The sequence below is a fragment of the Ciconia boyciana genome, chromosome 18 (assembly GCF_034638445.1).
Source record: "Ciconia boyciana chromosome 18, ASM3463844v1, whole genome shotgun sequence".
Classification (NCBI taxonomy): domain Eukaryota; kingdom Metazoa; phylum Chordata; class Aves; order Ciconiiformes; family Ciconiidae; genus Ciconia; species Ciconia boyciana.
The window spans coordinates 10,303,405-10,319,116 of NC_132951.1; the positions used below are offsets into that span (position 1 = coordinate 10,303,405).

A 15,712-nucleotide genomic window follows, 5' to 3' on the forward strand; every position below is an offset into this window, starting at 1 on the left:
GGGTGGCTGGGCTGGTGCAGGGGCGTGAGGACCAGCCCGGGCTGCGTCGGGGCCCTTCCCCGCTGCAGCCCCTGCCTCTGCGGCTTGTCCCGTTGCTTGTTCTCTGTAGCCTCTCTGGGGGAGAGGGTGCCTGGAGCGGCCCCCCGCAGCCACTGCTGCGTAAGAGGAGGGCAGAGGAACGGGGCTGGGCGACTTCCCAGTCTGGGTGGATGTGGGCAGTTGCTGTGTGATCACGTTTGCGCAGGGCACGGGCAGGCAGAGGGGAAACGCGCGGCCCGCGCTGGCCGGCACTGCTCCGTCAGTGGTGCTTTGGGGATTTCTCTCGGCCAGGTATGGAGCCCAGAGACGCGCCTGTAAAAGGAGAGCACTGAAAACTGCCGCAGGTGACCTGTTCCTCTGGTTTATGGTTGTAGTCCTCCCAGGCCACATGTGCTGCCCCTCACGTAGCTGAACCTTCTCAGTCTCCGGAGCTGGCATTTCCTTCTCGTGTTCCCCGCTGCCTCCCCTGTCCCGCAGGAGCTGCCCTCTCCGGCCAAGGGACGCGGCGGAGGTACAGCTGTCCTGTGTTCCAGCTGGCCGTGTGTCCTACCTCTCCCTTCGCCTGCATGTTTTCCTCCTCGTGTTTCTGAGGACTGCAGAACAGGAACAGAAGGGCTCCCTTGGTGCTGCTTTGTCACCCGGTGTCCTGTGACACCTGGGGCTGGTGGCAGGGGAGGTGCCGTGGGCCCAAGCAGCCTGGCCTTCAGCCAGAGAGCTTAACAGCAGCTCCGTCTGGACCCTGAGGGTGATTGCCATAAACCGGAGCGAAGCCTGTAGCTTGCGTTATTAGTTGGTGTTTTTAGTCGCTCGTACTGGAGGCTGGGTTTCTGCAGAACAGAGAGGAGAAGGGTAGTATCCAGCAGAGCTCCAGCAGTCCCTTGTCCGGCTGACACCTTAGCGGGACTCCAGCCTGCAGAATGGTCTCTCAGCCCTCGCCTAAGCTGTGTCTCCTTTCCTGAGGCCCAGACCCCTCCTGAAATAACTTTACTTGCTCCACTCGAAGCATTAACCTCCTTCCATGCCAGTGCTTTACGTCTGGATTTGTCACCTGAGTCCTGGATGTCTTCTCTCTCTCATCATCTTTCTCTCTTCTTCCGAGTTTTCCTTTGGAAGAGCCAGACTTCCACACCTTCTCGATGTGATCTGCCCTCTCGCTCTGCTTGACCCTCTAAATTATCGAAAAACAGGAAAAGACAAAACATACCCAAATCATGGATGTTGCATGTTCTCCACACTTCACTGGAAAATGCCCCCCTTGGCGGAGTCGCCCTGTCTGTCCCCCGTGTCTGCGGTTAGCCGTGCTGCTCCCTGGGGATGCGCCTCTAAGCCTCCTGTGAGCCACAGCCGGCCCGGACCGTTTGCCCAGGCGCGGGGAGATGGGCGAGCGTAGGGAGCCGCAGGAGCAGCTCGACCTGCTCTCCCCCCTCCTCTGCATTGCTGCAGGAGCCAGCTGCAGCAGGGAGGGGACGGTGCTGGTCTGGAGCTCCCTCTGGGGCTGCGCTTGTCTGGAGGCACCCACGGCAGTGGCTCTGTCCCCGGGCGTGCGCTGCTCACTAGGGACCCGGTGGGACCCGGTGGCAGCAGTGGGGATGTGGCTGTTGGCAGAAACGTGGAGCTGAGACTGCTTTGGTGCGGCGCTCGGACACCACGTAAATGACCGTTCCGCCTCCTCTGCAGGTGAATCTGGTCCTGAATGAAGGGAAGTCCCTGGGCCTCATGATCCGAGGAGGGGCAGAATATTCCCTGGGTATCTACATCACCGGTGTGGATAAAGGCTCCGAAGCAGAGAGCACTGGCTTAAAGGTAAGAGTGACCCCGGAGCGGGCTGGGGCGGGAGGTAGAGCTTCACACGCTGTGGCTGCAGGGCCACGTCGGCACGTAACTGCTGCTGTTCCTGCCCCTCTGCCCCCGGCCAAGCAGGGCTCTCAGTGGAGAGGTGAGCGTTGCATTTCCGAATGGCTTTTCAGGGCAGGTTCTTTGGACATTTTGGATACTAAGCCCAGAGGCAGAGAAAAATGCAGCCTTACAACCTCTGGAGTAGCTTGTACTTGCCTTCTGCCTTAGCGCACCCCCGCACCTGATTTCTCCCCCTTGAGATAGCCCAGGGGTGGTTTTGGTGTAGGTATCTGAGAGTGCAGCCCAGACCTGGCAGGTGAAGAAAGTCCCTCTCACCTCCCCGAGCTGGCAGGGAAGAGTTTTCCATTAAAGCTCCTGGTCCTGTGCCCTCTTCCTGCATCTCGCATCCAAACCCATTATGTTTGGAGCTAGTGTTTTGCACAAGGTGCTCATAGCCTGCTTGCAGGGAATGTGTTTAGCTGCCACGGTGAGAGAAGGCCAGGGTTGCTGCAGAGGGAGCAAGTGCGTACTGGTTTCCTCCTGCAGCATTGGCATTCGCGAGGATCGTGTCTTAACAAGCAGAAACAGCAGGATCGCCCTTGGGGCTAGAATGGAGCTGATCTATCAGCAGCCTAACTTGGTGTGACCTCCAGCTACGTCAGGATCCCTCCATAGTCAAATGGGTTCCTGAAGGATGCTCTGTGGGTTGGCTGGGCCCTTCTGAGGCTGGACTGGTCCAGAGTCCTACAGTTTTGCTGCAGACCTCTTGCAAAGCAAGATCCTACATCTCTCTCATCCCACCATGTACACATGCACACACATCACCTCCGAGGTTCTCCATCCTTCCTGCTGTACCAGGTCTCAGAACAGGATGGATGTCCTGGGACCTCAACTGTTCCTGGAAGGGGCATTTGGGGTTAAAATTTTATGTTCTAGGACGCTCACCGGTAAAATAAGTTGAAAAGGGAGCTATTGAACTTTGAGTGCAGCATCTCTCTGCTGCTGATGGATGGGGCATGTTTGAGACTCAAACTTCCCAGGCTGTAGTGTTTTACTTCATCACTCAGGGTTTCTTTTTTGGTGGGTTTTTTTCCCTCTCTAAATGACCCAACTCCCTGCAATCGCGTCGTGCCCTTTTTGCTCCCTCCAGTGCAATCCCATGGGCTCTGAGAGACAGTTCTTTCCCTGCTCCTTGTGTCAGTCAAGGGTCGATGGATGTTCAACTCCCTAACGTTCTCTCAATCCCCTGAAATGGTGCTGGAGTGCTGAGGATCGAGGGGTAATCTACTCTGATCCCCCCTCTGTATTGCAAAGTGATAAGTTTCTCCCTTGATCAACCCCAGAGAGTTTAGGACTAAGCCTTCAGCTTTGCTCCAGTGGCCCCAAAAAGTCACTTAAATCTGCAAAGGCTGGTAGCATGAAGTGGGTGGACAGTCTGGTGGAGAGGGCTGTGATTCGGGCTGTGACAGATACGATCCTGTCCTTGAAGTTGCTGTGGCACGAAACGTTGCATCTAACTGGGCATTGAGGTCACCAGGGTTCCCTTTATAGACAAGGAGACATTTGTGGGGGCAAGGCAACCACTTCGGAACTTAATTGTCCGCTGCAGGCTCCTGTTTCTCTCTGCTGACTCTTTTTGACACAGAATGAAAATGCTGAACTTGGAGGTTTGGATCAATCCAAGCCTTAATCTCTCTCTCGGGTCCTTAGCAGGGAAATGGGGTTTTGGACCCTGCCATGTGAGAGGGTCACTCGGGCACTAGGGACGAGGAGCGGTGGGAGCATCCTAGGGAGATGGCTGAGCGTTTCTCGGGGCAGTAAGAAGTGAGAGCTGCTGCTGGAAGCTCCCTGCAGACCGTCCTTCTCTCCCAGGGTGTACAGTTCTCCTTTGGGCTGGCCACCTCGCAGCCGCTCTGCCTGCACACCCGGCCAGGGTACACAGCCATCTCCCAGGGACGTCAGCGCGTGCTTGTTCATTAGCACTGGGTCACGGTGAGAGGCAGCAGGGACGGTGCTCTGGGACGCGAGGATTTTAAGACAGAAATGATAAGAGGCACAGGACAATTTGTTTCTGCGTAATAGAACTGGGAGGAGAGGGACTGGCTCGCGCTGCCCCGGGCGTCACGCGGGTGACTTTGCTGAGTCGGCAGACCCGCCATCTGAAGCAAGCCTGTTTGTCCCCAGCGCCTGCTGACCCTGTGCCAGAGTGTGAGACTCCATCTCCGAAATACCAGAAGCCTGAAAGATTAAAGGCAGGAAAAGAAAAAGAAGTTGCATTGTTTTCCTAAGGTTCTTTCTGTTTGTTTCGTGTTTAGTGCTTCCGTGCCGCTCCAAATCCCTCTCTTCGCTGCACTGGGAAAATTGCTGCTTTTCTTGGTTGGGTCCAGCTGCCGGTGAGCTCAGCACAGCTAAAGTCACACTGCAAACGCGCACACGCAGGAAAAGTCACAGCAGCATAGCACACGGCTTTATCCCTCCCCCTCTCATTTCATGCCTGCTAGGAAAGCAAGAAAATGATCACACGCACGCTGTAGTCGAAGCACATGGAGCGGTGCGTGCTAGTCCCCTCCATCCCTGCCAGGCAAGGTCCCCGCGCTGTGGCAATTGTTTGCACACCAGAGCCTCTGCTTATTGATTCTTTAAATCTCTCTCCTGCTGTTCTGTTTTCTAGTAACCGATTTCCGCGTGCCAGCAGGCCAATGTCAGGCTTTATACAATTTCAGATACGCGCAGACGCTTCCCACCCTGATTTGTGTATGCTGCAGGCAGTAAATTTAAAACTACTTGGAGGTTTGGAGATAAAGAAAGGCCTTTTATGTTCTGCCGTTAGACGTGGTCGGGTGTGGACTGCATCCACACGCTCCCTGCGCTGCTCCGGTTGGGGCTGGAAGGGACGTGATACCACGAGGGGTAAGAGCTGCTGGGCAAATGTGATTTCCAGATAATTTGTTGCTCTCTAAAATGGAAAAATTGTGATTTGTTCAACGTGGGCTCAACCCAACCTTGCTGGGTCGATGGGAAGGTTCCTGCTGACTTCCCAGGCAGGGAATACTTCGGTGGGTTTTGCTGCTTTCACTGAATTTGTTACCAGAATTGTTTGAGTTGATTCTGCCAGACTTTTCATTTTAGGGAAAACCTTCTTGCATCTATGGCACCAAATCAGAAGTTTTGAATGTTTTAATAACATGTTTTACATTTCCCTTAAATTTTGATTAAAGGGCGAACAATGTGGTATTGAAAGCCGGTCAGAACCAAGGAAGTTTCTCTCGGGCTCAAAAGCTAAGCTGGCTTTTGGCTGCTGCGGAAGCAGGGGCCGTGGCCCGGAGAAGTGGGTCCCAGAGGAGATGCAGGCGTGCCGATGCCCGTTTGGGTACTGCTGCTCTGCTCCCTCCGGCTCCACGGCCACGAGGCCGAGCGCTCTGCAGGGGCCAGCAGAAGGCGGGCTGGATCGCTGCAGTCAGTCAGTAATCAAATATTCGTGCTCTTGGCCTTGGCCGCCCTTATGTTTATTCATTCATGAAGCTTCTGAGAATGTGTTCTTTGGGCATGTTTTAAAATACGCTGCCTCGGTGCAAGTTCTCAGACTGAAAAAGTGCAGGTTAGCAGAGGACTGCAAAGGAGGAACGCGAGCCAGTCCGGTTTGCTTTCGGCTTCTGTCCTTCCTGCCTCCTCTGTGACGTTCGCAGCGATGCCGTACAGGAGCGGAGCTTGTTCTGCTGGCGTTCGTGGCTCTGCTCATCCTGATTTCTTCCTCGTTCATTTTTTCTGGTGGTGTATTTTGACAGGATTTATTTTTTTTTTAAGCCAAATTTTTTTTTTCGTCTCCTTGACCTTTACATCAGAAATAGCAGATTTCAGGTAGCTTTCTTTGAACAAACTACTCAGTATTGAGTTCCCAGCACAAAGGCTGGGGTGAAAAGAGCCTACCACCATCCATGTATATCCTTATACAAGAGAAGGAGCGAAAAAGAGAAACTGTAAATAGGAAGAGGTGAATGATTTTACATCATCGGTGGCAGGCATGAAGCTGCCTCTTGAAAACTGGCTTGTATTTTGAGGTCTGCACATAGACAAAGATACTGAAAAAGAGAAGATAAAAAAAGAGTCTCGTGACTGCCTCGGAGTTTGGGAAATAAGCTGCATAGTGTGAAATTCAATGAGGAGGTGAGCGGTTGTGGTACGCAGGATGTAACCTTTCCACTGGAGGCAGCGTGTCGTGGTCCCGCAAACAACGTCACCTTTCCAGGGACAAAATTGCTTAAATTGCTTAAATTGCTTAAATTGCTTACATTTAATTTGCTTAAATTGCTCCGCTTCTGGGAGGTTACCAGAAACCTCCCCACAGCCATGCCAAAACCACTGCCTACCCCAAGAGACAATCTTCTTTCCTTGTATCCTTTCTTTTCCAGTCTGTATCTGCTTTGTTCCTCCTATTTGTATTGCGAGGTGTTTGGGGAAAAGAACGTGTTTTCAGACAGCGCTTGGCACCCGCAGTTCCCTTGCCTTGCTCCCAAATCTGTCTCTGGTCCTTCCAACAGGCTGCGTTGGCCTCGTTGGACGGGGATCATCTGCCCCGACCCGTTTCCCTCCTGGGGAAGTTGAGTACCTCCTTATTTTTCTGCGAGTCTTAATTTGGCCGTTTCCAAATCGATTCATCCTTTTTCCTGCCCATATTTTTAATTTCTTAAGGTCTGCTTTTGGTAATTATTTGTGCTAGAGGGAGAATCCTTCTACTTTAGTGGTATCCACAAGTGTAATTTAACCTCTCTTCTAGCACATTAGTGGCATTAAATAAGACTAGTGCTGGTGCCAAACCACTTGGCATCCTATTAGCCCTGTTATTCCCAGCTCAATTTGGTGTCATTTAGCATTAACTCATGTTTAAAATCTCTCACCTATTTTTCTGTCTGTGTGACTGAATTTCTCCCAGAGCCAGTTTTGATTATTTTTAAGAGACTTTAGGTGCTCAGAACCCTTGTCTTAAGCCCATTAAGTTTCTCTTGACTGCACCTCCCTTTCCCATGTTCTTCTCTCTGTCTCCAGAGGGAGAAGGAGCCAAGCCCGTCATTGAGATGTGTTATTTCTGAACTCTGCTGCTTGTCTGTGCTCTGTCACCTTTTGCACGCCATGCTCAGTCCCTGCTTTTCAGGTAGATTTTTCCAGAGGAAATGAGAATAATCCCATTTTTAGAAGTGGTCAGGCACTTAGCACGTCCTGTTGTGCCCACCACCATTAGCTGAGCACAACTGAAAACTTGTTCCTGAAATACCCAAGGCAATAATTTTTCTGTGTTTTATTATAATTTTTTCTGTCTTATTATTACTTCTTGTATTCTCTGTTGGTTTGGAGCTGTGCATACAGCAAATCATTTGCCAGGGTCAACGTTTGTTTTAGAGATGCAAACGAGGTGTCTATTGCAGTCTTTTGTTACCTTCCCAGTTGTCCTTGACTTTGTGGAAAAAAAATAATTATTATTATCTATGTTAATTAGAAAAAAATCCTTTCCAGCTCTGATAGGAGGCTATCATCAAGATAGGCTGATTTGCAGGCATTTGGGCTGTCCAGCGATTCCCTTATCTGCCCTTCACCAGCAATTATTTTTGCAAGGTCTTTTTTTCCCCCTGCACGAGGTGCTTAAACTTCTCCGAGTATTTTGTGGCTAGTTGTTCTCACCCGGTGTTAATATTCCGTCAGCACCAGATAGAGGTGGTCTTGTGCTGGGCACGATGCTAACGGAGCACAGGAGACCAGAGAGCCATGAAGGACTTTGGATAAACGTTGAGGCAGCGATGAAGGACAGACGCAGACAGACGAAGTAGCTTGTCCAGGGCCCCTCTGGTCTCCTTGATACGGCGAGGGCTTGCCAGGTTCCTTTTGGTCCACTCTTGAAAGGAGAAACTAAAGAAAGGTTATTAAATCTGTATAACTGTCTTGAACAAAAAATAATGAAATTTTAATCCCTGATATGGAAAACTATTAAAGATTCATAATTGCAATAAAGCTATCTAATCGAATTTGAATTTTCATGGTTTTGGTGCTGCAGTGAGCTCGGTGCTCCTTGTTTTAGCAGCAAAATCCACTGCAGCGGATTAGAGAGACCTGAGAGATGATCCTCATTACACCTGAATGCGTTTCTCTTGGCAGTTTAGGCACTTGCATGATTTTCCCTCCCTGTTATGGTGGTGGTCAGCAATTTTCTGATCGTTGGTTTGAAGCTGACAGAGCTCGAAGGGAACCTGGGATATTCATGGAGTCTGACAGTTGGAAATGTGGTCATTTGTGTCATTTGCCTTCCCTTGGGCTGGCTCCCTCCCTCCCTTCCCGGTCCTTGGTCTCTCTGGATCAGCTCAGGCGGAGCTGGCTGCCTCTGGCTCTCTTTCTGCAGCTGGTTCAGAGGTGAGGTCGGTTCCAGGCTGTCTGTCTTTCAAACCAGGGAAGTTTCACATCCGTAGCGTATGATATAGGCAACCAGTCCGTGCTCCGCAGTCTGCGGGGGTAGGTGGGAGGGTCCCACCCTGACGCAGCTCGGCTCTGTGCTCTCTCCCCTCCGGCCAGCCGCTGCAAAGGGCCGCCATCCCCCTGGTCATGACCTGCCAAGTCCGACCTGTGCCCAGTGCTGTCTCTGATCCTTCCACGGGGAAAGTCAGAGGAGGGAAAGGCCAGCCAAGAGCAGGCGGCTTTGTTTGCAGGACCCGCTGCTTTGAGCATCTTCCTGGAGCCAAAGCAAAAGATGGTGCAGCAGGACCTGGCCTGTGCCGAGGCCAGGGCCTTGCAGTGGCTGTTGAAACGCAGCTGTCGCATGCTCCCTCTTCCCTCTGAGCTGCAGGCAAGCCCAGCTTGAAGGGGTTGGCTCCCCTCTTGGCTGGCCATAGGACTGTGGGTTTATCTCTTACCTTCATCATCTCCTTTGCCTTTAGCTGTGCAGCTGCCCTGTTAACATCGGTTATGAAGACAGCAAGCAGAGGGCTTCGGCTGACCCATGTGAGGACAAAGCTCAGGGGCCCTGCCAATGGTGTTGGTGGGGACTGGGCTCTCCTGTGCTGCCGCAGCCCTTGCTATCCACCAGCCCCTCTGTGTGTCACAGAGGAAGGAACTGTCCCCAGAAGAATGAGGCAAATCTGCTCAGGGTCACTGGACGGAGCTGAACGCAGAACCAAGCTGAGCTGCATCCGAGCTGCCTCTGCTGCTTTTGCTCCGTCTCCTTTCCTCCTGTTGACGCCACGCAGAGCGTTCTTCCAGCCTCACCGAGCATCCTCTGTCCTTTCATCAGAGGGAAGGGTCAACAGGAGCCCTTCTCTGGCTTCTCATTACTGCCAGCATTATTTTGTGTAGCTCCATCAAGCTCCCCACACATTATCTCTTCTCTAAATTTAACAGGCCTTATCTTTTCGATCTGTCCTTTCACAGGCACCTTCATCTGCCACTAATCATTTCTGTCTTCTTCTCTAGAACTTTTCTCCCTGTCTCTCCTTGCTGGGCAGGCAGAGATGTACTCAGGGAATGCACTCACAGCAAGGTCACACATTCACTTGGATGTTGCCATTACACTAGTTTGAGCTATTCTTGATGTGTTTCTTACCACGGTTTCCCATCACGTGTTTTTGTTGCAGGCTTACTTGATCATTCTCAAATCGCAGCTGCACACTGAGCAAAGTGGTCCATGAGCTGTTGGTCATAGTCTTTTTGCCTGTCTGCTCTGTTCATTCAAGAGGCATCAGCCACATCTCGGACAGTTGGAAGGTCCTGCCTGGTTCTTCAAAGGACCTTTACCAGCCCCTTCTGACACCTCTAGTCTGAACTAACCCAAATAGTTGAGCGTCGCTGGTAGATCTTATATAATCATAGAAGCATTTAGGTTGGAAAAGACCTTTAAGATCATCGACTCCAACCATAAACCTAACACTGCCAAGACCACCACTAAACCAGGTCCCTAAGCACCACATGTACATGACTTTTAAATACCTCCAGGGATGGTGATTCAACCACTTCCCTGGGGAGCCTGTTCCAATGCTTGATAATCCCTTCAGTGAAGAAATTTTTCCTAATATCCAATCTAAACCTTTTCCTAACATCCATATCTAGTCTAAATCTGGACTCTCTCCTGGGCTCAGTCACACTGCTGCTGCAGGCATCTTAAGATTTTCTTCCCCACCTTCTGGATATTCGATAACCCCCAGGTTCTTCCATTCCTTTGCATCTCTTTGTTGCTTCTCAGAGAGATCCTGTGCCATCCCTCCCTCTGCATCTATTTTTGCAAGGCCAGAGGAGCACAAAGGTCTCCATATAAGACGCTCCGTGTCCCTGCAGCGGGCAGGGAGGGAAGCTGCCGTGCCTCCTTTGCATGCAGAAACTCTGCCTCTGTAATCCCTTAAACAGCCTGAGCAATACCTATTTGCACAAGTGCCATACAGTGGATTTGGGGGATTTCTTCTGCCCTCCCCTGGAAAGCAGGCTGGAGTGAGTGAAGTGCTCCTGGAGCTTTGTGCTGCTCTGAGGCCACGCCACCTCTGCTGGCATGGTGGCCACCCACCGATCCAGGACAGTCCTGGGGACAGTCCTGGGGCTTCCTGCCACCCCGCAGCAGCCAGCTGGTCCTGTAACCATGTGGGGAGTCGGATGAGAGAGCCGAACCAGCTGAAAGCCAACCCTGCAAGAAGCAGCCATGAGTTTCAGTCCGATCCATTAACTGAGGCAGAGCGCTGCTACGGGGCCGGTGAAGGGGGGGGTGCTTGTGAGTGCTGAGCTGGATGGGAAGAGCCAGATTCCCCTTGGCAACAGCCTTGTGTTGATCGGCTAACGCTTTGACGGTCTGCACCTGCATGGAGGGGGTCACCAGTGCTCTGCAGCCTCTCTGTGCGGATCACGGGGCCAAGAGTTTCCCCAGGCTCCTGCGTCCTGGCTTGGTTTTGCAGTGGGGCCAGCGTGGCTGCTGCCTGGCACCGCTTGGGCGAGCAGGCCCAGGGCCCCTGTAAAAGGCACCTGGAATTTTCTTTAAGACTCATTTCAAAACACAACAAAATGTAATAACAATTAAACTGCTGCAGTCTCCCCTCGAGGGCTGCTTGGAGGAGCATAATTCAAGGTAGTGGTGGTTTTCTTTGCTATTGAGCTAACTTTGCTCTACAGCAGTCTGTCTGGGAGCTGCCCTGGTGCCACAGGAATGAAAAAACTGTTAGAAATGGAAGGCTGAGACCACGGCGTCGCAGAGTTACGAGAGGGGCACATGGGGCTGGACCGTGGCCTCTGCTGTGATGGCAGCTCCCAGACTAAAACCCTCTCTGTGAAATGGTCAGTCACGCTCCTGTTGAGACTCTGGCTCATGCTCCTGGTTGTGCCCTGCACCCTTGGCTGGTTACGCTGCAGCCGGGACAGCCTCCAGCCACGGGGTAACTGTCCCTGAATGCTGGCAGGGTCCGACCCTGCTCACCAAATACCCTCACCCCAGTGGGACTCTGGGGACCGGGATTTGCATCTGTTTCAGACAGCCTGAGGTGGGTCAGTGGCTCACGAGATGAGCACAGAGCCAGGGTCCTGCTGCCCCCATCCCCTGTGACTGAGCCCTGCGAAGGCGTGTTCACTCCTGCCACCCAGGGGCTCTCCACCAGCTCGCTCTTCTCCTTCTCTCTACTTGATTTCTCATAAACACCACCTCTGGGGTGGTCTGAACTCTCACAGCCCTCAAGACGGCCAGGGTTGTGGTCAGGGGTCTCTTCTGGCCCGTGGCCCAAGCAGCAGGATTTCTCTTTGTCTTTTCTTCCCCATTCTTGTGCTCTCTCTGCCGAGGACGTCCTCATGGGGATGCCTGGAGAAGCCACAGTCTGGTTTTATCCGCACGGTATCTGACACCGTGGCATGGCCGCTCTGCCCTCGGTTCCAGCCCTTTGCTGGATGCACTAGTGGAAGGGAAACGTTGTCCCAGGAAGACAAAGTGAGAGCAGCGGATGCCTTGACAGGGGTCCTGTTAGCCTGGAAGCCTTGATGGTTGTTGGATCGACCGTCTGGTTGCCACAGGCGCAGCAGCACAGGCTAGCAGAAGTTGAGCGGGAGCGCGCACGCAAGTTGCCCGTGTGTGTGTCGGTCCTGCTGCTGCAGCCCCTGGCCGCCTTCCATCTCAGCTGGCAATGCTGTGTCTGGAGAGCAGCCGATGCAGGCCCTGGCCCTCTGCTCTTGTGAGCTTCAGCACGGCTGCAGCACAAGACAGAGGCGATGTCCAAGGGCGGGGGCTGTACCGCCATTTCTGGATCAGTCGCTGCCTTCTCGGACTAGCAGCTGGCTTCCCCTCCCTGCCGGAGCAGTCGCTGCTCGTGCTTTATGCTGAGCTGAGCTTTGCTGGTGGTAGTCCTGATGTCCACTGTTTCACCCCAGCAAAGTTCAGGGTACACCTCCGGTGAAAACTCGGGTGGCAGCAGAGTCCCAGCCCACCATAGACCGTGCAATGGTTAATCATGGCTTCTCACTGGAGTAAATAATTTTAAGAATATGAAGAATTAATCCCAGTCCTCTGAGGCTTCCTTGACCCAGCAGTAGAATGAGATGGACTGAGCTGAAAAGATCATATTAATTCTCCATGTTATTTTTTTAGCCTTAGAAATTCTTCCCTCTCCCTCTTTTCTCCTCTTCTCCTCCAAGGTGGAGGCAAGTTATTTAAAGGAATGTCTCCTTCTTCTTGCATTGCAGCATAAAGAAAATAAGACTGTGTTGTGAGAGAGCTGAACAGAAGCCTATGGTTAAACGAAGATACGAAAGAGCGGTTTCAAAGAGGTGGCTTATCAGAAACAGGGTGAATTGTGATATGGACGTGAGGAGGAGTGGCGTTGAATGCCCTAGAAGCAAAGAGAAAGAGGCCCTGGGATGAAGGGGGAAATACCAGCTGAGGGCTGTGTCTTGAACATGGCCAGGCTGTCAGGGAAGCTCCTGATTACAGCAAAGGCCCTGGCCACAAAATGAAAGCTCTCAGGAGCAGCTGGGGAGGAAATAGGAGGAGAGGAGAGATGAAATCCAGCTGTCTTAGATCCTACAGTTGACAGAGCGTTGGAGACTGTGGTGAGACACTCGAGTTGAACCCTCCCTGCTGCACACAGAGATCTGAGGTCTGGGGCTTCCGCAGATGGTTCCTGGCCTCCTGGATCAGCAGGAGGGATTGGGGCTGGAGGTCTTGATATTCTTTGTGGGTTGTTTCTAACCCAGGCGGGTCTGCAGATCTAGTTAATGGAGGGGACTGGGCAGATTGGTCTGACTTGGGATCCTAAACAGGCTCCTCCAGGCTTCGCATCCTGGTCCGTTGCTGGCTGTTGTCTTGAGTGCTTGGTCTCCAGCCACCAGCACTTGGCCCCTTTCCCTCGTCTTTCTGGGTGCCTCCAGTTGCTGTGGTCCTAGTTTGATGGTGGGGTAGACTGAGTAGCTCCTCCCTGGTGGGAGAAGGCGGCATATTCCTAACGGGAAACCCCCCAGGGCCTGCCAGGCTCACCCCATCCTGACTCCACAGGTAGGAGACCAGATCCTGGAGGTGAACGGCAGGAGCTTCCTCAGCATCCCCCACGACGAGGCGGTGAAGCTGCTCAAGTCTTCCCGCCACCTCATCATGACAGTGAAAGACATCGGGAGGCTGCCCCATGCCCGCACCACCGTGGACGAGACCAGGTGGATAGCAAGCTCCCAGATCGGAGAGACCCTCGTCAACTCAGCAGGGTACGTGCTTGGTACACCTCGTGCAAGCTTGCTGCGTAAGGCTGCCGACCCAGCGCTCCCGTTGGGTACACGTGCCGTCCCCCAGGATGAGCGTGGCGTGGCAGCGTGTGACACGGTGGCCGCCTGGTGCACTGCGATGTGCGTCAGCAGCCTGTCTGTGGGAGAACCCCCGCTGCGTAGTGTGTGTGGCCCCCGTACCTCGTGCTTAGAAGACAGCATCTCTGGCCCGTGAGGCGCATCGGGTCTGGACAGCACGCTGCTGCCCCTTCCCTGTTCTCTCAGGCCAGAAGCTTTTAGCTTACAGGCACGGAGAGGAGAGTACGTAACAGATCTCGTGCCAGGCCTCAGGTGATGAGCGATGGGCACATGGCGCTCAGTGCTGACTGGTCTTCTCCCTCCTCGCAGGGCGGTGGGCGATCATGCTGCGGAGGCGACAGCCAGGGTAAGAGATACCAGGCCTTCCTGATGCCTCGTGAAAAAATCGCCATCGTTGTCTCCTGTTTTCCATGGGAGAGGGAGGGCTTTGGGCTCCTGATTATAAAAAGGACGTTAGCTTTATGAGGACTGGTGGGTTTTAACTGGCTCTAGCCTTTCTCCTGCTCATCTCATTTTGCCAGCTGTGTTTCTACAAACAGGGCTGCTGGTGGGTCAGTTCTGCAGCACATCTGGTGCCTCCTAGCCTGGGAATGGTCACGTTAATGGGCAAGGGGCAATGATCACACACGGGCAAGGACCGCGGGGACCCCCTCCACCCTGCAGAGGTGACCGTGATGCCTTCCGTGCGGTGGCTGTCTCTGGGCCCTGACAGCTCCTGGGATCTTTCCCACCCGAAGCAGAGCTGAGCCAGCCCTCTCCAGCCCACCAGCCCGTGGCAGCGCTGCGGCGGCGGCAGGGACTTACCCAGTGCTGTGACTGCATCTTCTCCAAACATCTCTTTGCAAAGCACATTTCTTTGAAATGGAAATGCAACAGCAAGGTTTCACAGGTGGCTCTCACTGATAACAGCTTTGTGCTGTTTGCTGGCACGACACGCTCCCAGCCTCAACTCCTTTCGGTGTCCCTGGGATAGTCAGGGTCTTGTCTGGCTCCATGTCCCTACGCTGCCTGTGCCAACACCGCCAGCGAGGGGAATAGCAAGGACCTCCTCTTAGAAATCCCCCTCAAAGAAAAAAGCCTTTCATCTGCAGCCAGACACGTCTCTCCCTGGGACCCCTTTGGTTACCAGCGGTTCTATCTTCAGCAGGGTCTGCTTCGAGCTTGCAGCGGGGGCAAACGTGCTTTTTACACGAGATGGGAAGCTTGCCTCTCTCTCGTGGCCCCAGTTCCCCCAGCTCTGCCAGGAAGGAATACAGCCTGCTATTAAATCAATAGCTGCTCAAGGGACAGCGTCCACGCTTGCTGAACAGAGCTGGGAAGCTGGGTTTTTTTATTCAACTGGTGCTGCATAAACTCATGGCTCTGGAGTTACCCAGACAAGTCGTGACACTAAGTGAGCGGCCGTGCTGGTGAATCCTTGGGGGTAACTGCCTCCAGTCATTCTTGGCATCCCGCTTCCAGTCCCGCTTTCCAGCTTCGCCACAGGTAGCTGGGTGCAGGCAGTGGTCTGAAACACAGGCAGCTTGGGCTGCCGGCAGAGCCCAGAGCAAGGGGGCAGTTGCCAGTCCTGCCTGTGCTGCCCAGCTGTCTCAGCAGAGAGCGAGCTGCCCTCCTTTCAGCAGCTGATTCCTTGGCATCCCAGGTCAAAGCTTGTCTCCTGTCTTCTTCTGCAGCCTGTGTTTTACCGGGGCCTGGCCGGCTCCCAGGTAACGCTGAGCAGCATGGTGAACCAGACCCGAGTCATGCTGGAGGAACAGGCACGGCACCTGCTGAATGAGCAGGAGCGGGCGACCATGGGGTACTACCTTGATGAGTATAAGGAAGGCAACATCTCCGTGGATGCTCTGGTCATGGCGCTCTTTGAGCTACTCAACACACATGCTAAGGTGAGGCCTGCACCAAGGTCCGGGACAGCTTCTTCCACCCGGTGGGCTGAGCAGAGCCATTGTCACAGTGTGGCTCAGTGCCTCCAAGGCTATCTGCTCAGGATCAAGGGTGAGGGTATGAAAGCAAAATCTAGATGTAGGACATAATGGGGGATACAGGCTGGTGT

The 15,712-nt window shown here is 53.3% G+C and overlaps 1 protein-coding gene across 3 annotated transcripts in view; it reads left to right on the top strand.

The window, feature by feature from the left end:
- WHRN (whirlin) overlaps positions 1–15,712 on the top strand; it is a 56,758-nt gene that overhangs the window by 28,033 nt on the left and 13,013 nt on the right. For 2 of the 3 annotated variants that reach the window (XM_072883142.1, XM_072883143.1), the window contains exons 3-6: positions 1,717–1,842; positions 13,361–13,563; positions 13,969–14,005; positions 15,333–15,545. In XM_072883142.1, coding sequence (XP_072739243.1) covers positions 1,717–1,842; positions 13,361–13,563; positions 13,969–14,005; positions 15,333–15,545 — 579 coding nt within the window. The remainder of the gene's footprint in view (positions 1–1,716; positions 1,843–13,360; positions 13,564–13,968; positions 14,006–15,332; positions 15,546–15,712) is intronic. The other variant, XM_072883144.1, reaches the window with a different exon arrangement.